The 23,706-nt window shown below is 41.0% G+C and overlaps 1 protein-coding gene across 1 annotated transcript; it reads left to right on the forward strand.

Moving 5' to 3' along the window:
- Window positions 1-22,028: 22,028 nt before the first annotated feature.
- LOC127136486 (G2/mitotic-specific cyclin S13-6) lies at window positions 22,029-22,622 on the forward strand. The gene has a single exon (XM_051063034.1). The coding sequence runs from the start codon at window positions 22,029-22,031 to the stop codon at window positions 22,620-22,622; it is 594 nt and encodes a 197-aa protein (XP_050918991.1).
- The last annotated feature ends 1,084 nt before the right edge of the window (window positions 22,623-23,706 follow it).

A 23,706-nucleotide genomic window follows, 5' to 3' on the forward strand; every position in this document is an offset into this window, starting at 1 on the left:
AACCCAAGCCAAAACCTTTTGTGCAAACATTTAACTATTGTTCTCAAACATTAGAAACCTAAGCCTTATGCTTTTGATTTTAAAACTTTCTTTTCATAACACTTATTTTGAATTGAACTTTTAAGTCGACTTTGACCATTTTGTATATACTTCTAATTGGTAAATATAACCCATTCAAATGTGTTTTTGTGGTTCCAATGGCCACTCTCTTAATCAAATTTTTCATAACCTTTAGCTATTAGGTTTGAGTTATCCTTGTGGTAGATATAATACTCACCTATATCCTTAGTGATGGACAATGAGTCTTCCATGCTTATTATAGGGTTAACCCCTCATTAGCATGTTGAAGCTATCCTCACATGGTGGGTTTGTGGTTTGGTTGAGTTTTCTCCCTTTGATAACAAAAGACCTTAAGGCTTTTGGACCAATCAATTCACCAACTTCTTTGAGTTTTTTACTCCGAACTACGAGGTTTTGATCCTAATCTTTTTATAAGATGGTACGTAGGCAATGGGTTTATCCATTCAAACACAAAATGTAAATAAACTTGTATATTCTCTTCTCATATCTTCAATCATGTTTGCACAAACAAAATTTCACAAAACAACAACCTTTACAACAAATGTAAAAAGGGCTCCCTAGGAGTACCTAGGATGTTTTGGGTGCCTAACACCTTCCCATCGCATAACCAACCCCCTTACCCCGCTACAGAAAAGTGGCGACTCTGCTGGGGATCAGTGTCCTAGTGGGTTTTGCCAACTTTTCATGCTTGTTGTATTGTATTATTTTATGACATATCTTTGTGTAATTTGGGATTACTGTATTGTATGTAATGTATGAATTTCTTGATATATTAATTGCTTGTGTGCTTGGTGGTCTCTTGTGAGATGAGTTCTCTACCCGAGCTCGAGTGCACTTAGGATAGGAGAATGGCGTAGTCTTGTTGACTTGTGTGGAGTTATTCCTTAACAAGTTGACTTGCAAGTCCATTCACTTGGTGGAGTTCATATTGGGATCAATAATGTCACACAAGTAAGTTGTGGTTAGACATTACTCCTTCCAATATAGACCTTAGAAGCCAAGGACCTTAGTTTACCAAGCCCATCTTGGCCTATTCTTAGGATGTAGTGCGAAAGTCGTTCAAATGTAAGATTTGATACGATTGTTACGTGATACTACACTCATAAGAGTCTCTCTTGAGAATATTTTTGGAATACGAGTAGTCGTTTCTCCGATAATATCCGAAAGATGGGATGATGACTATGGGAACCTCTTGTAGAACATGTTTGGCAGGTTTAAACCCTAGTACATTCCCTTTGGGTGGTTCTTAACCAAAACCCCATGCTCGTGACTTGCAACAAACCCTTGATTCATGGTTGATCCGTTCATATATCCTTAATATCAATGGAACTTGGGTGTTGATAAGGTGTAAACCATAATCCACCAAAATTGATGATTGATATTAAGGATGATATGATCCATCCCATGACCTTTGTTTGGTGTGCTTTGCTTGATCCTTGAGTGTGATTGTTGCATTCATGCATTCATGCACTCATTTGCACCCATATCATCTATAATAAAGAAAGTTTTCAAGGAACTTAAGGGGTTTATTTGCAAAATTTTCAGACATGGAAAGACAAAGAAGGAATACAAAGAAGTACAGTTTCAGACAACCAGATTTGAAAGAGTTAAGGAATCTAACATCCTATATACTAGATCCCTTGGGTTTTAAAGCTCGTTTTGGGAAGCTTCTTCCTCTTCTGACTACTCAGGTGGATGAAGGATTGATGAGTGTATTGGTGCAGTTTTATGATCCCTTGTACCGTTGCTTCACGTTTCCGGATTTCCTGCTTTTGCCTACGCTTGAGGAGTATGCTTATCTTGTGGGTATACCTATCCTGGATCAGTTGTCGTTCAGTGGCTTGGAGAGTATTCCTACTTCTCGAGAGATAGCAGACATATTGCACATAGATGAATCTTTGGTTGGTGCTCATATGACGACCAAAGGTGGAATTCAAGGTCTCCCTTCTGAGTTCCTCATTGCTCAAGCTACTATATATGCGAAGGCCATGAGTGAGGATGCTTTTGAAGCCATATTTGTACTTCTCATCTATGGATTGGTTTTATTCCCCAACATCGACAAATTTGTGGATGTGAACGCTATTAGGATCTTTTCCACTCTTAATCCCGTTCCGACTCTGTTGGGTGATACTTATTTCTCTTTGCATATGAGGAATACAAAGGGTGGTGGCGCCATTGTGTGCAGTTTACCTCTGTTGTATAAGTGGTTTATTTCTCACTTACCTCAGACGGTCACTTTCAAGGAGAACAAGGGATGTCTACGGTGGTCCACGAGACTTATGTCTCTCACTAATGACGATATCTCTTGGTATAACCGTGTGTATGATGGTGTGCAGATTATCGACTCTTGTGGTGAATTCTCCAATGTACCTCTTCTTGGTACATGTGGTGGGATTAACTACAACCCTGTTTTGGCACGTCGTCAGCTTGGGTTCCCCCTAAAGGACAAACCTAATAACATTCTGTTAGAGGGTGTGTTCTTTCAGGAGGGTAAAGATCCCCAAGGCTTGAAAGCCAGGATGGTCCGCGCTTGGCGCAAGATTCATAAGAAAGGAAGGAAGGAGTTGGGTCCTAAGAATTGCATCGCTTTGGAGCCTTATACTGCTTGGGTAAGGAAGAGAGCGTCTGAGTATCTCATGCCTTACGAGTATCCGAGACCTACACCTACGATTGAGGCTGGGCCTTCAACCCACCCTAATCAAGGAGTAGAGGAGTTGAGAGACGAAGACCGTTCACGTGCCTGGATCCGTGAATGTGAAGAGTTGCTTCAACAGATTAAGGAGAAGGATGCTTTGATTGAGTTCCTTGAGCATCAAGTTATTGATGATCCTAACGATGCATGGACTTCTCTACTCCCTTAGTCTTCCAAGTTTTGGAAGAGGAAGTACGATCGACTCGCCAAAGAGAAGGCGGATATGGAGGCAGCCTATGAAAGGGAAGTGAAGAGGCTTCGTGCATCTTATCTTTCTGTGTCCCGAGCTTTAGATGATTGTTTCTAGGTATCCATAGGATGATTATTTTCCTTTCCTCTTGTACATGATTGACGTTGCTGTACTTCTTTTTCCTGATATTATTTTATGAGATATTTCTATATGCAATAAATGTTAAATGATTCCAAAATTTGCAAGTAAAACCCTAGAGTTCCTTTGAAATATAAAAACAAATCATGTGCACAAACATTGCATGCATCATATGCATAAGCAGGTTTTGTTTCCGGTCTCCTGTCCTGTGGTCTAACTCTGTGCTCTTCATTTATTTTGAAGACAAGCTGACTCACCGGTACTACACTAGAGCCTGTTGGTGTAAGCCCTAGAGGCCAATACTTTTGGTACTTGTATCGAATTATTTAAAGGCATTTTCTTTATTATGGTTGATTAATAAAGTCCCTGGAATAGATAGTCCGTTTAATGTATTAAGTGTGACTTAATCATGAGAACACATTAAACATAAGGACACTATTCTTAAAGTATCCGTAGTCGAGCTTTAGTGTGAAGTGGGATAACATTAAAGCGTTAAGACTATTATGTTTGTAGACTGATGATCACATCTCATGGATCATGGATAAAGAGTTATCAAGTCTTAAACATAGGTATGAATGTTAGGAGTAATATTTATACCGGATTGACCCGCTATGAGAATACTATATAGAAAGTTATGCAAAGTGTCATAAGTTATTCTCATGGTGATAATAGTGTATACCACTCTTCGACCTGAAACCACTATGGATCCTAGATGTAGAGTCGAGTGCTTTGTTGCTGATCTAACATTGTCCATAACTGGATAACCATAAAGACAGTTGATGGGTACTCCACAAAGCATGCTGAGGGACATGAGTGTCCTAGATGGAATTTGCCAATCCTGCGTAACAGGATAAATGTCTATGGGCCCAATATTGAACTGGACAAGGGTGATACGGTATATACCTTGTGTTCAATATAGACATAAGGGCAAAGGGGTAATTATACACATAATTATTATCACATGAGGTTTTGTCAGATCACATGACATTTTCGTGACTTGGGTAGCAGTGATCTGCACCAAAGGTTTGAATCGCCACAAGAGGTAACGATTCTATCACTGATCATGCCCATTCGTAAGGATCACTAAATGGAGAAATTTTTAAATTCCGCTGCGCCTTGGATGGCTATTCTCCAACAGTGGTATCAGAGCCACTTACGAAACCATGAATCTGATAACTGTTTTTGTTCTGTAATAATATGATTAAAACAAAATGAATCAAAGGTTAAATTGAGATCGATCAAGTTACATATATGTGATATATGTGATCCTAATGCAAAATACATTATATATGATATAGTGTTCTCGTTTCGTTCATTGAAACCCTCGATGATTGTTTTCCTTTGAGCGATCAATGGTCATTTTCTTCTTGATCCGACATTAGTATGGTGAAGCAATGACGTGTTGATCAATCATACTGAATTAACAATCGAGACGTGTTTGACGGTCTGAAATTGGTGCATCAGGGTTAGTGACGGCACAAGGGTTGTGTTGTCAGAGAGTTATGCGATTGGGGTTTGAACGCACAAGAGTTGTGCTTCCTAAACACTTTTTGGAACAGTGTTAACCGTTTAACGCGTATGGTTAACCGGTTAACGGAATGCGAAATAAAATTTTTGAGATTTTTAATAGTGTTAACCGGTTAACGCATATGGTTAACCGGTTAACGCAAGGCGGAAAACAGTTTTCCAAGACATTTTCAAACAGTGTTAACCGGTTAACACATTTGGTTAACCGGTTAACGCAAGGCAGAAAACAATTTTTTCCGATTTCAAAACAGTGTTAACCGGTTAACGCATATGGTTAACTGGTTAACGCAAGGAAATTTTCACCCATTCGGCTAACTCAGTGCTTTCAAAGTGTCAAGTGTTGATACGAAAAGTGACATCGATTTTAAATGAATTGTTCATTAAAATGTGATGATCGGTCGTCGAAATTTAATTTGATTTTAATTAATTAAAGGAATTAATTATAATAATAATAAAGTGTTTATTATTGTCTTGTGGTGATCGGTTATGGCCTTAGTTTTCCTTTGTTTTGTTTTGGGTTTTTAAAATACGACCTGCGTGTCGTGCCTCTCTCTTAATCTCCCAAATGTAACTTCTTTTCTCATCTCACTCCCTCGTATGTAAAACGAGTTTCTTTCATGTAATGTAATGATATGAAGAAAGCAAAGAAGTCGGTGCCAAAGGAGGACAACCTTGAAGATCTTGCTTGGAGAAGCTTAGATCGTTGTAGGTTAGCTTAGGTTCTCTCATTGGCTTGGGAGAACAATTGCGCTAGGGGCCATAACTGTTTCATTTTGTTTGTATGTATGTTGATGCATGTGAATGTATGTTGATGCATGTGAGAGACGGTTTATATGATAAACAAGCCGGTGAGATCAGAAAAATTATAATTCCCTCAAAACTAAATATTAAGTTTTAAGCTTTCCAAGTTTTAACACTCATCAAGACTAGTATCGAATAATGTAGGTTTCGCCTACGCGAGGTGCATGTTCTATATTAGTAAGGTGCGATGGGATAATTGTAATATCCAACTGTTAAAACAATGGGTCAAACTTAACTAAACAAATTATAATAAGATTATATATATGTTTAGAAGCAAGAGTTGGGAATGATCCATATGATGGATTGGAATAAGGAGTTATTCACCCAACTGAAATTTTCGAGAGTTGTATGAGATACAATTGGAAGGAGTTCCAACCTAAATAACCTAGTTTTGTGTAATCCGCCTACGCGGATTTAGAACGAAGTGAAATATGGATCTCGACCCACTAGAAAATCTTCCAACGGGATTTTCCGAATCAAATGATGAGGGTCATTTGTTTTTGAGTAAAATAGTGGGAGCATATTTAATTAAAGGCCTAATTGAATATGTCAATGATACTTATATTTTCATTAATCCTTATGTAGATTACCATGACAGCAAACACCTCTAACAACATCCTGCGATCAATCCTTGATAAGGAAAAATTGTCTGGGACAAATTTTCTTGATTGGCACCGAAACCTGAGGATTGTCCTCAAACATGATAAAAAGCTGTATGTCTTGGAGACACCTGTTCCTGAAGAGGAACCTCCTAGTTCTGCACCTAAGGCAGAAAGAGATGCTTATAAGAAGCATGTCGATGATGCCAATGAAACTGCTTGTCTCATGCTAGCTACCATGAACTCAGAATTGCAAAAGCAACATGAGAACATGTCAGCGTTCGATATGATCGAACACCTGCAGTTGCTCTATCAAGAGCAAGCAAGGCATAAGTGGTTTGAAGTTTCAAAAGCCCTTTTTCAAAGCAAGTTAGCTGAGGGAGCCCCTGTAGGTCCCCATGTACTCAAGATGATTGGGTATGTGGAAAACCTTGAAAGATTGGGTTTTCCCCTCGAAAAGGAACTTGCAACTGATTTGATCTTGCAATCGTTGCCAGATAGTTTCAGTCAATTTGTCCTAAATTTCAATATGATTGATATGGACAAATCTCTTCCTGAACTGCTCGCCATGTTAAGAACTGCCGAGCAGAATCTGAAGTCAAAAGGGAAGTCCATTCTGATGATCGGAAATGGAAAGAGACAGAACAAAAGGCCCACTAAGCTGAGTGATAAGGGGAAAGGCAAGGAAGTTGCCAATCCCAGACCCACTGCTGCTTTGAAGCCTGGTGGAGGCATAGCAAAAGAAGGCACCTGCTTCCATTGCGGTAAGACCGGACACTGGAAGAGGAACTGCTCAAAGTATCTGGAAGATAAGAAGAATGGAGTAGAGACTTCAACTTCAGGTATTTTTGTTATTAATTTATCTACTTCTGCATCATGGGCATTAGATACTGGATGCGGTTCTCACATTTGTACAAATGTGCAGGAACTAAAAAGGAGTAGAAATTTGGCAAAAGGTAAAGTCGACCTACGAGTTGGCTATGGAGTAAAGGTTGCTGCTTTAGCCGTAGGAACTTTTGGTTTAATAATTCAGTTAGAGAACTGTTATTATGTACCTGCAATTAGCGGGAATATTATTTCCATTGCTTGTTTGGACAAGTTTGGTTTTTCATTTATAATAAAGAACAATTGTTGCTCAATTTATTTGAATGATATATTCTATGCTACTGCACAAATGAACAATGGACTACATGTCCTTGATCTTGAAATGCCTATTAATAACATTAATACAAAAGGGTGAAACCTAACGAGTTAAAACCAACTAGGTAAGAATATTAAAATTCTTCGATCAGATCGAAGTGATGAGTATTTAATCCTAGAGTTTGATGAGCATCTGAAAAAGTGTGGGATCCTATCCCAACTTACTCCTCCTGGAACATCCCAATGGAAGGGTGTATCTGAGAGAAGAAATCGAACCCTGTTGGACATGGTCCGATCCATGATGAGTCACACCAATCTTCCAAACTCCTTTTGAGGACATACACCATTGACATCAGCTTACACACTTAACCGTGTTCCATCCAAAAGGTTGAAAAGACACCATATGAGATATGGAGTGGTAAGAGACCACATATGTCTTACATGAAGATTTGGGATTGCGAAGTTTATGTGAAACGACAAATTTCAACTAAGCTTGAGCCCAAATCTGACAAATGCTTATTTGTGGGATATCCTAAAGAAACAAGAAGGTATCACTTCTGCAATCCTACTGAGGGCAAAGTGTTTGTCGCTCGAACTGGAGTTTTCCTGAAAAGGGATTTTATTTCCAAAGGAACCAGTGGGAGGAAAGTAGAGCTTGAAGAAATTAAAGAATCATAAGGCATTGATACACCTATGGAGGAATCAGAGCAGGAAACACAAATAGTTGTGTAAGAGCAACTTGCTCAAGTAGAACAAGACCAGCGTAGGTCAGGCAGGATACGTCACCTACCTGAGATATATGGATATCTGATCAAGGTGATGTATTACTCATGGATCAAGATGGGCCTGTGACCTACTCATGGAATCTTCGTTTTGATGAACAGTAAAACTGTATGGATTCATCAAGAACGAAGATGAGACTTATGTCTACAAGAAGGTTAGTGGGAGCATGATCGTATTCCTGGTATTATATGTAGATGACATATTACTCATTGGAATCGATATCCCTACCCTACAACAAGTAAAGTCTTGGTTGGGGAAATGCTTTTCTATGAAGGACCTGGGTGAAGCAGCCTATCAGAATCTATAGAGATAGATCATGAAATGCTTGGCCTAAGTCAGAGTACATAGACAAAATGCTGAGACGCTTTAATATGAATGATTCCAATCTGGTTATGTGTTTTGCTTAAATGGTGGCACTGTGAGCTTGAAAAGTTCAATGCAAGATGCAGTTGCTGATTCTACAACTGAGGCCGAGTATATTGCTGCCTTAAGTGCAGCAAAGGAAGCTGTTTGGATCAATAAACATGGCATAGTCCCTAGCATTATGGATCCCATTGGTCTCTGTTATGATAACAATGGTGTTATCGCACAAGCTAAGGAGCCTAGATCTCACCAACGATCCAAACACATACTTAGGCGTTGTGCGAAAATATGTAAAGTACCTACACTTGACAATGTTGCTGACCCACTGACAAAGCCTCTTGCGCAGCAGAAGCATGATGGCCATACTAGATCAATGGGCATACGGGGTATGCCTGATTGGCTCTAGTGCTAGTGGGAGATTGTTGGTGTAAGCCCTAGAGGCCAATACTTTTGGTACTTGTATCGAATTATTTAAAGTCATTTTCTTTATTATGGTTGATTAATAAAGTCCCTGGAATAGATAGTCCGTTTAATGTATTAAGTGTGACTTAATCATGAGAACACATTAAACATAAGGACACTATTCTTAAAGTATCCGTAGTCGAGCTTTAGTGTGAAGTGGGATAACATTAAAGCATTAAGACTATTATGTTTGTAGACTGATGATCACATCTCATGGATCATGGATAAAGAGTTATCAAGTCTTAAACATAGGTATGAATGTTAGGAGTAATATTTATACCGGATTGACCCGCTATGAGAATACTATATAGAAAGTTATGCAAAGTGTCATAAGTTATTCTCATGGTGATAATAGTGTATACCACTCTTCGACCTGAAACCACTATGGATCCTAGATGTAGAGTCGAGTGCTTTGTTGCTGATCTAACATTGTCCGTAATTGGATAACCATAAAGACAGTTGATGGGTACTCCACAAAGCATGCTGAGGGACATGAGTGTCCTAGATGGAATTCGCCAATCCTGCGTAACAGGATAAAAGTCTATGGGCCCAATATTGAACTGGACAAGGGTGATACGGTCTATACCTTGTGTTCAATATAGACATAAGGGAAAAGGGGTAATTATACACATAATTATTATCACAGGAGGTTTTGTCAGATCACATGACATTTTCGTGACTTGGGTAGCAGTGATGTGTTGCTAGATACCGCTCACTGTTTATTATGTTAAATGCGTGATTTAATATAATTGACAACGCCGCGAAAACCTATAGGGTCACACACAAAGGACGGATTGATGAGAGATAGAATAATTAAGGAACATCGTAAGGTACGGTGTACTTAAGCAGAATACGAAATATGGTAAGGTACCAAATACTTAAGTGATTTTGGCATATTATGAGATATAGGCCAAAATGCACTTAAGTGGGCTTTTTGGCTTGAAGCCCACACAAGTGGTTCTATAAATAGAGCTCTTGTGCAGAAGCTTTGTATGGGAATACAACACAACTGAAGAGTTGGAATTTCGTATCTCTCTCTCACTCAAAGCCTTCATTCATAACAGCTAGCACTGCGATTGAAGGAATCCGTTCGTGTGGACTGAGTAGAGACGTTGTCATCGTTCAACGTTCGTGATCGCCCCGTGGATCTGTATCAAAGATTTTGATCATTATCAGAGATCTGCACCAAAGGTTTGAATCGCCACAAGAGGTAACGATTCTATCACTGATCATGCCCATTCGTAAGGATCACTAAATGGAGAAATTTTTAAATTCCGCTGCGCCTTGGATGGCTATTCTCCAACAGAGCCAACTCTGCAAGACTGATGGATCAACTAGAGCAAGAGAACCGTGAAATCAAGGAGGAAGTGGCCAGACTGAGTGCTTTGATGGAATCGTTCCTGGCTGCCCATAGCCAGTCTTCTCCGACGCCTTCAACTCCTCCCCAGAGGACAGTCATCTCTGAGATTGTTTCCTCAACTGTGCCTGCAGCCAGCGCATATTTTGCTCCGACAGCCATGCCAACCGGGTTTCCGTGGGGGATGCCTCCCAACTTCATGCCTGAGGGTCTTGCTCCAACTTTTGCTTATATGCCGGCATCTAGCCCGGTCCTTGTTGTTCCTCCTCTTGTCGTGCATACCATGCCCAGGGTAGACGACACCATCTATCATTCTGAGCCGTCTGAAGGCCCAGACGTCTATGAGAAGATGGACACTATGAACGATCAATTTCTTGAGCTTCGCAAGGAATTGAAGACTCTTAGAGGAAAGGATCTCTTCGGCAAGTCTGCTGCCGAACTGTGTTTGGTTCCCAACGTGAAGATTCTTGTGAAATTCAAAGTCCCTGACTTTGAAAAGTACAAAGGAAATACTTGTCCTCTCAGCCACCTGGTCATGTATGCCATGAAGATTTCTACTCAGACTGATAACGACCAATTGCTCATCCACTACTTTCAGGACAGTTTGTCCGGTGCTGCCCTGAGATGGTACATGGAGCTGGACAGTGCGAACATCCGATCCTTCAACGACCTTGGCGAGGCCTTCGTCAAGCAATACAAGTACAACGTGGATATGGCTCCCGATAGGGATCAACTAAGGGCCATGTCCCAGAAGGACAAGGAAACGTTTAAAGAGTATGCCCAGAGGTGGCGAGAAGTGGCAGCACAGATCGTGCCTCCGCTAGAAGAGAAAGAAATGACCAAGATCTTTCTGAAGCTCTTGAGTTCATTCTATTACGAGCGGATGATTGTTAGCGCTCCTTCTGACTTCACCGAGATGGTGAATATGGGGATGCGTCTGGAAGAAGGGGTTAGAGAAGGGCGTCTAACCAAGGAAGAAGGCTCTTCTCCCAAACGTTATGGGGCGTTTGCAAAGAAGAAAGATGGAGAGGCACATGCAGTGACCTCCCATATGAAACCTAGAAGACCCTCTGTGAGGAGGAAGACTGTGCGTCCCGCCAGTAACCAGTACCAGGTGGCTCATATAGCACCTGTTTTCAGAGACAATCAACATAGAAACAATCAACAACCACCTCAACAATATCAACAACAATAGCACCGTCCGCAATAGCAGGCCTACCAGCCTCGAAACAGTAATCAAACCAGCACGAGTTAAGAGAGGAAAAGGGTCACCTTTGATCCTATTCCAATGACGTACGCAGAATTATATCCCTCTTTGATAGAGAGGAAGCTGATTACTCCAAGAGACCCACCGGCTATACCTGCGAACCCTCAGTGGTGGTATAAGCCCGAATTGCATTGTGTATACCATTCTGGTGCTCTCGGCCATGACGTGAAGAATTTCTATCCTTTGAAGACCAAGGTTCAAGACCTTGTGAGGTGTGGCATTTTGTGTTTTGAGGACGTAGGTCCTAACGTGAAGAAGAACCCATTGCCCGAGCATGGGAAATCTGTTAACATGGTCCAGGGCTGCCCTGGCAAGTACAAGGTCAAATATGTTAGTCATATTCGACAGTCTCTGGTCGAGTTGCACCGTTTGCTGTGTGATTACAGTCACTATGAGCACGATCATGATAGATGCCGAATCTCCCTATTAACCGATTGGGTTATTGTCAGGTGCGTAAAGATCTTCAGGAAATGTTGGATGAAGGAGTCATTGAGATTCTTCAGAATAGGAATGTTGATGAAGATGAGCCTGAGGTCAACGTAATTTCCCCAGTGTTCTGGATGCCCGAACCTGTTATCATTAAGTACGATGGTAGCAAGCAGAAGGTTTCTCCTTCTCTGATCATTAAGCCTGCCGGTCCAGTACCGTACTCTTCCGAAAAGGCAATTCCCTTTCGTTACAACGCTGTTGCTGTAGAAGATGGGAAAGAGGTGTCTTTTCCATCCTCCTCTGTTGTTAATATTGCTGACGTAAGTGGTTTGACCCGTAGCGGTCGTGTGTTTTCAGCAACACCGAAGCCTCAAGCTAATGCTGATTTTGTTGAACGCCCGATGGGGAATACGGTGAATCTTCCGAATCCGGCACTCGCTGTTAATCCCTCCTCTGTACCAAAAGCTCCTACTTATGTTGGCCCTAGCGGCAATGTGAAAGAAGACTGTGATGAGATCCTGAGGCTCATCAAGAAGAGTGAGTACAATGTTGTAGACCAGCTTCTACAAACGCCATCCAAGATATCCGTGTTATCACTACTTCTGAATTCATAACCACATAGAGAGGCTCTGCAGAAAGTTTTGTATGTGGCATATGTAGATCATGATGTCACTATAGAGCAATTCGATAGCATTGTTGCAAACATTACTGCTTGTAACAATTTGAGTTTCTGTGACTCTGATCTCCCTGAGGAGGGAAGAGACCACAACTTGGCTTTACATATTTCAATGAACTGCAGAGACGACGCCATGTCCAATGTGCTGGTGGACACGGGGTCATCCCTGAACGTATTGCCAAAGTCCACTCTCTCAAGACTGTCGTACCAAGGACGTCCCATGAGGCAGAGTGGAGTAGTTGTGAAAGCTTTTGATGGGTCGCGTAAAACTGTGATTGGGGAAGTTGATCTCCCAGTCAAAATTGGACCAAGCGATTTCCAAATCACCTTCCAGGTTATGGACATCCACCCATCATACAGCTATCTCTTAGGCAGACCATGGATTCACGAGGCTGGCGCCGTGACATCCACCCTACACCAAAAACTGAAGTTTGTGAAGAATAAGAAACTGGTAGTGGTAGGGGGAGAAAAGGCTCTCCTAGTTAGCCATTTGTCTTCCTTCTCATACATAGATGCTGAGGATGAAGTTGGAACTCCTTTCCAGGCTTTATCTATAGCTGAGCCTGTTGAGAAGAGAACTCTTTCATTTACTTCCTATAGAGATGCGAAGTTGGCCATTGAGTGTGGTGCGATTGCTGGTCTAGGAAAAATGATTGAGCTAGAAGACAATAAGTCCCGGGCTGGCATTGGCTTTTCTTCTGGGGTCTTCAACGAGAAAGGATTATTCAAGAGTGGAGGTTTCATCCACATTGGTCAGGATGAAGAAACTGTTACTGTCTTGGAAGAGGATGCAGAGGATTCTGAAAATTTCATTATCCCTGGAGGGATCTGCAACAATTGGGTCGCTGTGGATGTTCCTACAGTTATCCGCAAGTCAACGTAATGATCACTTTGTTTAAAAACCCTTCTCCCATGCCAAAAGGAGAAGTGATGACTTTGTTGGCAACATAAATACAATGATATTTTCATTCAATAAATTCATGTTAAATGTTTGTTTTTCCAAATTATTTTCCCTTTTTGCTTTTTGCATGAAATTGGTGATCACATAAAACCCAAAAACCAAAATAAAATCAATCTTTTCATCTGCATAATGATTTGCCTTGTTTGAATTCTAAAGCCTTTCATATCCAAAATCATTATGCAGGTTGATTTCTAGACCCATTGAACATAATGATCCAACACCATCTCCCAATTTTGAGTTCCCTGTATTTGAGGCGGAAGAAGATGACGTTGAAGAGATTCCTGACGAGATTACCCGTCTACTTGAGCATGAAGAGAAAATCATTCAGCCGCACCTTGAGAATCTGGAAACAGTCAATTTAGGGTCTGAGGATTGTGTGCGAGAAGTGAAGATTGGGGCACTCCTGGAAGAATCTGTTAAGAAGGGGTTGATTGAGTTGCTACGAGAATATGTCGACCTCTTTGCTTGGTCGTATGAAGACATGCCAGGTCTAGATACTGATATTGTGCAACATTTCCTGCCTTTGAAGCCTGAGTGTGTGCCTGTGAAGCAGAAACTCAGAAGAACTCATCCCGATATGGCAGTAAAGATTAAAGAGGAAGTTCAGAAGCAAATTGATGCGGGGTTTCTGGTGACTTCTACATATCCTCAATGGGTGGCCAATATTGTGCCCGTGCCTAAGAAAGATGGAAAAGTCCGGATGTGTGTGGACTATAGTGACTTGAATAAAGCTAGTCCGAAAGATGATTTCCCTCTACCACATATTGATATGTTGGTAGATAATACAGCTAAATTCACAGTCTTCTCATTTATAGATGGATTTTCCGGATATAATCAGATTAAAATGGCACCCGAAGACATGGAGAAGACAACATTAATCACACCTTGGGGAACATTCTGTTATCGAGTGATGCCCTTCGGTTTGAAGAACGCCGGAGCCACGTATCAACGAGCTATGACTACCTTGTTCCATGATATGATGCACAAGGAGATTGAGGTATATGTTGATGATATGATTGCTAAGTCAAGAACGGAAGTTGAACATGTAGAGCACCTGTTGAAGCTTTTTCAGTGTCTGAGGAAGTATAAGCTTCGTCGGAATCCCAACAAGTGTACATTTGGAGTCCGTTCTGGCAAGTTACTGGGCTTTATCGTCAGTGAAAGAGGTATTGAGGTTGATCCTGCAAAGGTCAAAGTAATACAAGAGATGCCTGTGCCCAAAACTGAGAAGCAAGTCCGAGGTTTTCTTGGTCGCTTGAATTATATTTCCAGATTCATATCACACATGACTGCCACATGTGCGTCGATATTCAAGCTCCTCCGGAAAGATCAGTCTCATGATTGGACCGAGGATTGCCAGAAAGCCTTCGACAGTATTAAGGAGTACATGTCTGAGCCTCCGATTCTTTCCCCAACTGTGGAAGGGAGACCCTTGATTATGTATCTGACTGTTCTTGAAGACTCAATGGGTTGTGTCCTTGGTCAGCAAGACAAAGCAGGGAAGAAAGAATATGCTATTTACTACCTAAGTAAGAAGTTCACTGATTGTGAGTCTCGATACTCAATGCTTGAGAAAACATGTTGTGCTTTGGCTTGGGCTGCTAAGCGCTTACGCCAGTATATGATAAATCATACGACTTGGTTGATATCCAGAATGGATCCAATCAAGTACATATTTGAGAAGCCTGCTTTAACTAGGAGGATTTCCCGTTGGCAGATGTTGTTGTCTGAGTATGATATTGAGTATCGAGCTCAAAATGCTATCAAAGGAAGTATCTTGGCTGACCACCTGGCACATCAGCCGATCGAGGATTATCAGTCAGTTCAGTATGACTTCCCAGATGAGGAGATTCTGTATTTGAAGATGAAAGATTGCAATGAGCCTACACTCGATGAAGGGCCAGAGCCTGGTTCCCGATGGAGTATGGTATTTGATGGCGCTGTAAATCAATATGGAAATGGTATTGGGGCAGTAATCATTACTCCTCAGGGTACACATATTCCTTTTACAGCAAGGCTAACTTTCAAATGCACGAATAATACGGCTGAGTATGAGGCCTGCATTATGGGATTGGAGGAATGCATTGATCTAAGGATCAAGCACCTTGATGTTTACGGTGATTCGGCCCTCGTTGTTAATCAGATTAAGGGTGAATGGGAAACGAATCAGCCTGGTCTTATTCCATATAGGGATTATGCGAGGAGGATTTCAACGTTTTTTACTGAGGTTGACTTTCACCATATCCCTCGAGATGAGAATCGGATGGCAAACGCTCTTGCTACGCTAGCCTCAATGATTGTGGTTAAACTCTGGAACGAAGTTCCCAATATCACTGTGATGCGCTTGGATAGACCAGCTCATGTATTTGCAGTAGAGGGAGTAAAAGATGATAAGCCATGGTACTACGATATCAAGTGTTTCCTTCAGAATCAAGTTTACCCGCCTGGGGCATCTGCGAAAGATAGAAAGACTTTGAGGAGATTATCTGGTAGTTTCTACCTCAATGGTGATGTGCTTTATAAGAGAAACTTTGACATGGTTCTGCTCAGATGTGTGGATAGACACGAAGCAGACCTGTTAATGACTGAGGTTCATGAGGGTTCATTTGGTACACATTCCAATGGACATGCTATGGCTAGAAAGATGTTGAGAGCTGGCTACTATTGGCTGACAATGGAGTCTGACTGCTGCAAGTATGTGAAGAAATGCCACAAGTGTCAGATTTACGCGGATAAGATTCATATTCCTCTGACACTTCTGAATGTGATTTCATCACCATGGCCTTTCTCTATGTGGGGAATTGACATGATTGGCATGATAGAGCCGAAAGCTTCTAACGGACACAGATTCATTCTTGTAGCAATTGATTACTTCACCAAGTGGGTTGAAGCGTCGTCATATGCAAATGTGACCAGGACTGTGGTTGTGAAGTTTATCAAGAATCAACTCATATGCCGCTATGGTTTGCCAGATAAGATCATTACTGATAATGGATCTAACCTGAACAACAAAATGATGAAAGAGCTATGTAGCGAGTTCAAGATAGCACATCACAATTCTTCTCCTTATAGACCCAAGATGAATGGGGTTGTTGAAGCTGCCAATAAGAACATGAAGAAGATTATCCAGAAGAAGGTTGTCACATATAAGGATTGGCATGAGATGCTACCATTTGCTTTACATGGATATCGTACATTTGTCCGTACTTTAACAGGGGCAACACCTTTCTCTCTTGTTTATGGCATGGAGGTTGTACTCCCAGTAGAGGTGGAGATCCCAACAATGAGAGTCTTGATGGAAGCCAAGTTGACTGATGCTGAATGGGTTCAGAGTCGTTATGACCAACTGAATTTGATTGAAGAGAAGAGATTGACTGCAATGTGTCATAGTCAGTTATATCAGCAGAGAATGAAGAAAGCTTTTGATAAGAAGGTCAAGCCTCGTGTGTTCCGAGAAGGTGACCTTGTGCTCAAGAAAGTCTTGTCTTTCGCGCCCGATTCCAGGGGCAAGTGGACTCCAAACTATGAAGGTCCATATGTTGTTAAGAGAGCCTTTTCAGGCGGCGCTTTGATACTTACAACTATGGATGGGGAGGATTTCACTCGTCATGTGAATTCTGATGCAGTCAAGAAATACTTCTCCTAAAAATAAAAACAGAATAGCTCGCTAAGTTGAAAACTCGAAAGGGCGGCTTAGGCAAAAATGAGCGTCTCGGTGGATTGAAAACCCGAAAGGGCAGTCCAGGCAAAAGTTAGAGACATAAAAAATATATGTATCCTGCTAGATTGAGTACCTCATCCTGGGGCAATCTAGGCAAAAATTAGGGATTTGGCAAGTAACTGCATCCTAACAAGACTTTGTTCTACAATTATCATCCGTTAGAGATTCTCGTTCAATCGTCATCAACTGAAGCTTTAGATACATCGGATTCGGAATTGGTGGAGAAATGGTCATTATGTTCAATGTAGCCCCTTTTCCAATATATATCACCAATTTCAAACTTGTAAAGATCTATGGAGTCTTGCCATTTGCAGACTACCATTCCATCAAATAAATTTGAGCCTTTATCCAATTATTTGCGCTCTTATTTGTTTCTATTCAACAAATGTTTTGCATGTTTTAATTGAGAAAATATCATTGTTTTAAACAAACAAATTTCTTCATAAATTGTTTTAAAACAATGTGAACATTCACAGAGACAAAAGGATACTTAAGAGATCCTCAGTGCTCTCCCAAGGATAGTATGGTCTCCAACAGGGTAAGACATTTGTTCATATTCCTGGCATGACTGTATCCTCGTCCTCCAGAATATTGTTGTGATTTAGCCCACCAAGTGGAGTGCTTGTTGAGGTTATTTACCTCTATTCCCTTCAGTAGAGAAGTGATCTTTCCTCCTCAGCAGATGTGTCCTCTCTGGAAGATTCAATTTTTGGTGGTTGGCCCCCATAATCCCTTTATCCCTCGGATAGATTCCCCAATAGAGTTGCTTATGTGGCAGATTCTACCTGTGCCCTAAACTCTTTTCCCCAACTGAGACTGATGATTCATCCCTGCAGAGATATTGTTGTCTCTGATCCCCGGAAGATTGGATACTCTCCGGTGATCCTGGCTTTCTCTCCTGAGATGTAGTACCGGGTGGTTGATTCCTGGGCCTGTATGTGTTAGATATGCCTGTTTGTCAGCATTCATCAAACATAAATCACGCATATACATGCATAATCTTAACATTCAGATATTCATGTTGCATTCTTTAACATACATCGTTGTTTGTTATCTCCTGCTATTTGGCGATACGTATATCCCCTAGCAGATGTATGCATTTGATCTCTCCATATAGAGTCAGCCCCATAGGCAGAAAGCGTTTATCCTTTCTTCCATATTCCCTACTGAGATATATCCTCGTGGGTGATGGTTATTTCTGTTCCCCCCTAACACATATATTGGGATGGGCTTCCCTATTGAGTTATACCCTCATTAGGACGAGTCTTGATTCAGTATTGCCTCTTTGGTTTGATCCTAAATTGGCTCCTGTGACTGTTTCCTTTTGATTCCCCGTGGTATAAATGAATAATTGCTCAGTAAATAGTAATCATTCATCTTATCCTGGCGGAACCTGTGGTTTTCTACCCTTATACCGATAGACGTAAACCCTACTCTCTTTCCTTTTTGCAGAGTTAACTTTGTCTTCATCGTAATCGATGATGGTTACTTTTCCGTGGTTTCCTACCCGATATCCGGTAGGTGTAATCCCCCCTTTGGTGGTTGTCTTCATCCTATATTAGGTGTTGATATTCCCTCTTTTTCCTGGATAATTGCCCTAATTATGCGATTTATCCCCAGCGGGTCATCTCTCGTTTACCCTGTTGTTGGTAACGATTGTTTCTCTCCTGAATTGGTCATCATTATATACCTAGTTTCGGTATCCCGATGTCTTTTCTTTTCGGCCGATATATCCTTTATTAACCCAGTAACCGGTTGTGGATAATCTTCCATGTGAGTATATTATCTAGGTTCTGACGGTAATAGATAATATATCTCATGCACTCTTCGGTCGAAGCCTTTTGTTCTTCCCCAGTTAAGTAAGATTCGTATCCCCTTTACGGAATCGAATGTCCATCCTATAATCGAGTTTTCTTTTAGCCCTCTGTTAGATGATGAGTGTCTTGGAAATTTTCCCCAATTCACGCCTTGGTTGGTCACCTATTATATGCCCAGTAACCGGTATCCTTGGTGTTCCTTCCTTTTCTGCTCCCTTTTATGACTTTTGTCCCCTGTGGAGTCAGATTTCCCTGAGTTGAAATATACCTTTTAGGTCTTCCTTAGATGTTTTGAAGTTTTGATATCTCTCACCCTTATACCGGTCTTAGATATTCATTTTTTCTTGAGCATGTTGTATGTCTCACCCTTATACCGGTGTTCAGATCACATATCTAGTTGAGCTTATTACCCAGTAACCGGTAATACCTCATCTCGCTGCTTCCCCAGGAGAGTCTTTTAAGACATCCCCAGCAAAGTCCCTTAGTGGATTGCTTTTGTCTGGATTCATATCCGAAGTATCCTTTGTGGATAGCTCCGCTGTATTGGCACATTCCCCAATACATGCATCTTCGAGTCAGCTCGAGTCTTTCCAATGGATCTTTTCCCTTTGGATTTCTACTCCCCAAGTTATGAGTTGTGCCCTGCTCACGCAATTCTTATCCCCATCAGGGTCCCCAAAGTCTTTGTTTCCGTTATGAGTATCCCCCCTCATATGGAAGTTCACCTTCCTCCTGATCTTTACCTTTGTGGATACATATCCCCACAGAGTGTTACCCTTTTGCATACATACATTTGCATCATGAGGTCTCTTAGGGACCAAAATTCGTCTCTTTGTTATTATTTAAGCCCATTCTACCTCGTCGAGACGAAGATTTTAACCTTCCCTTCTCCGGCTAGAATGACCTTAAATAGGGGCATCTGTAAGACCCCAATTTTGTCCCTAAGATCCCTCCCGACATCATAACATTGCATTTGCATTGCCTCAAGGATCTTTAAGCATCTTGTTTCCCCTTGCCTTTGGGTGGGACTCCTTGTGAGTGGTTTGAGATCGCCAAGCATGCTTGAATTGTATATCATTTCTTTTCTCATTTTTGTTTACTAACCAAAAGCACAAATATATGTCACTAACATCTTTTGTTTGTAGCTTGAGCAATCATAGGGTCAAAAGCTTCTACGAGATCATTGGTACAAAGACATGGTCAAGAAGAGATGATAGTGTCATACCCCGATTTTGCTCCTGATTTTTTTATGTTTGTTTGGCATGCTTGGCCTAACCTAACTTTGGTTTTACATGAGGATTGGTTTTTGATCCAAAGTCATGGTGTTGTGATTGTGGATACCTCTATGGGCTGGGTCATCTGAACAACCAAGTTTCTTGTGTTTCTAACCACTTGCCAGTCATGTTATTGGTTCATGGATACTATAACCTTATGGTCTTATTTCATGGTTTTGTTCATACACATTATCAGTCAAGTTATTTTCTTCTCAAGAGTCAAACATTCAAGCCAATTGTGAAAACAATCTCCAATCATTTTTTCAAACCATTCCCATCAATTTCATCCATTTTAAACCAGTACGTTTGATTCTATACAAGAAAGTACAAGTTTTGACATTTTTGAGCAAATGTTGATTTTGGTTAATAGTTTGACTTTTCGGACAACTTTGACCAAAAGTCAATCCAATATCCAATAAACCTTCCATTGTTTTCTTTGAGAGGAATGGATTGGAAAGAAGCAAGTTTAGTGTTACAAAAAAGAGATTATGATGCTATAAAGATATGGTATTTTAGCAACAATCATTGGTACGTGAGGCATGAAATTAGATACTTGAAGCAATACTAAGAGCTGCAGAGTCAATTGCCATATGCATATTGCATTCAAGAAGGCTGGTGCGGTAAATCAATTAATACGGCTTTTGAGTTCCAATGATGATGCAATCCAACTGACAGCCACTCAAGCATTGGAAGCGCTGTCTGCTAGCAACATGGTTTGCCGCTTTATCAGAAGCATCTAGGTGGTGCAGTAAAGGGTTTGCTTCCCACTTTAACCCACATGGTCCCATTTACTCAGATCGTGAACGCGTTTAAATTTATGTATCAGATACGGAAATACTTGCAGTATGCTTTGGGCTTTATCATCTTGCATTGGCCAAAAGTCTTGCATGGGTTGTGTATGTTTACGGAGTTCCACTGCTCGTAGTCAATGGATTCTTGGTGTTGATCACATTTTTGCAGCATACTCACCCTGCGTTTCCGCATTACGATTCCTCGGAGTAGGACTGGTTGAGAGGAGCTTTAGCAACTGTGGACAGGAATTACGGAATCCTGAACAAAGTCTTCCACAATATTACAGACACTCATGTGGCACATCACTTGTTCTCCGCAATGCCATATTATCATGCAATGGAGATTATCGAGGTCGGTGGATTCTTGTGTTTGGTGGTTTGGGGCCTCAAGAGGTTATTATTTATCCTGGGTTGGCTTTTTATCAAGCAACAGCAGGCTATGTTAACCCTGCATTGCACAAAACTGAGATCAATATAGAGGCTGTGGCGAATGGAAAGGGTGTACAGTCTGTAGCTAGTCTTGCATCTTACCGAATAAAGAATTTGCAAGGGGCAGAACTTCACGATTCCAATTCAGCCAGTGAAATTTTCTTTCGAAGCCATGTGCAACATCTGATATGGTTGGCAGAAACAGTAAGCAGTCACAGGCTTAACAATAAAAGAAATGGCTTGGAATTTGTTCGGCAGCCTGTGATGGATCAGGGTGTCAGAGTTACAATAGACAGGAGGTCCGCTCTTATGGATGCCTTGAAGTTGAAGGAGATTGAAGCCGGAAGCTGAAAGTTCTGAAAGCAGACCAGCAACTTTAAATTGCCGACACTTTAGGAGCTATAGCATCAGCTCTTATGATACATGATAACAACGCTGCCCTGGGTGCGAATCACATCTTGATGATCCTGCAGTGTGCCTATTGTGCGGTAGATTGTGCTCCCCAAACTGGAAATCATGCTGCAGGAAAAATGGATGAACCAAAGGCCGAAGCTGAGAAGATGAAGAAAATCCCTGCAAAACCAAAGCATGTGGATGTAATTGATATATTAAGTTCTGAAGAAGAGAGCAGTAAAGAAAAGTCTGTGCCTAACAAAAAAGGAAGAGAGGTTAATTCCAGGAAGAAATCATCACGCACTCTTACTTCTGTTCTAACAGCTATAAGCCAGGTTGCATGTGATTTAACTAACAAACCTAAGGAGATTGTTGATACTGATGCTGCTAATGCTAACAATGAACTTGCTGTTGTTGAGTATCTTGATGACATTTACAAGTTCTACAAGTTAGTTGAGAATGAGAGCCGTCTTCATGATTACATGGACTCACAACCAGAGATTCAGGTTCAACAAGATGTGTTGGCACCTTCGAACAACATTCCCGCTCTGAACGCAAATACGCTATTGAGAATTTGGACAAGACAATTGATTCCAAGGCTTCGTATGACACTTGTTCTACTGTTGGACACATTCTGTTTTGCAAAATGGCCACCGTTGGTTCAGGCCGGTCTAAAGGTTTTGGCTTTGCCCAATTTGAGAAGGTTGAACCTGCAAAAATGCAATTCATAAGTTAAACAGATTATTGATCAATGATAAATGGTAACATGATCTCACGTCAATGCCGGTTTAATTCCTGAACCGACCATTGTGCTTACAGGCTCAGTTAAACCTAGAAGGCATACATTGTGGCAAACAGCGACCGATTTTACCGGTGGACAGGCTATCAAATCCAGGAAGCATTTTTTTTGCAATGTGAACAAGGATTGTGGATCAAGCATTTTGAAAAGCTCATCCAGTGTGACAAACGTCTTCAGTATTTAAGCCAACAGCCAGAGTTAAAGTTGGACTTACCTCATTCTGATTTTGCTTTTGATAACCATGACAATCTAAAAGATCTGATTTGGATCAAGTCAACGGAAAAGGATCAGTAACGTCTCGTTTCCAGAACATGGGATCTCCTAATTCATTCCTGTCACCATCATTTACCTTATGACAACATCCCAAATTTTAGTGCAGTAGATGTTTTAAGACTTGCAGGAATTGGGAGAGTTGATTTTCTTTTTTGATACAATGAAAAGTGCAGATCTAAGAAAATCATGTGGAAACTGAACAAATCAATTGCAAAAAGAACTCTCGCCTACACAACCCGTAGATTTTCCTATTGAATCTTGGTGGGGAGTTTGTCTGGTGAACTTTACTTTGGAAGAATTTGAGAAACTCTCTGAAGAGGAAATTGCCACTATAGACAAAATATTGTATCCTGAGGATCGGTTCAAAGTTCCAAGGCTTGAAGGTTTTGTGTCCAACAGGGAGCAATCTTATGAAGATCCTATTGAAAATGAAGTTGTGGTTGCGGAGGTTTTGCGGAGGTGTGGCGAGTCTGTCAAACTTCTTGATGTGTCTAGTGAGCTTCCACAACTAATTCGTAGGCCAGGTCTCAAAAAATGGGAAAGTATATTTGAGCTTATTGAAGCTTTTGTCGACAAGCCTCCTCCTGTGTTCGTTGCTTGCACTAGAAGGTTTGTCGGGTAATGCATATGGTCTTGTTGCTGAGGTAATGAGGAGATTAGTATCCGTTGCTCCAATTCACTGTCAGCTTTTTTTTTGTCTCGCACCTGTCGGGAGCAGTTCGTGACTTGACTTCATCTGTTAT

Source organism: Lathyrus oleraceus, chromosome 4 (assembly GCF_024323335.1).
Source record: "Lathyrus oleraceus cultivar Zhongwan6 chromosome 4, CAAS_Psat_ZW6_1.0, whole genome shotgun sequence".
Classification (NCBI taxonomy): Eukaryota; Viridiplantae; Streptophyta; class Magnoliopsida; order Fabales; family Fabaceae; genus Lathyrus; species Lathyrus oleraceus.

Coding starts and splice junctions, on each gene's coding strand:
- LOC127136486 (XM_051063034.1), top strand. CDS start 22,029: ATGGATGAACCAAAGGCCGAAGCTGAGAAGATGAAGAAAATCCCTGCA.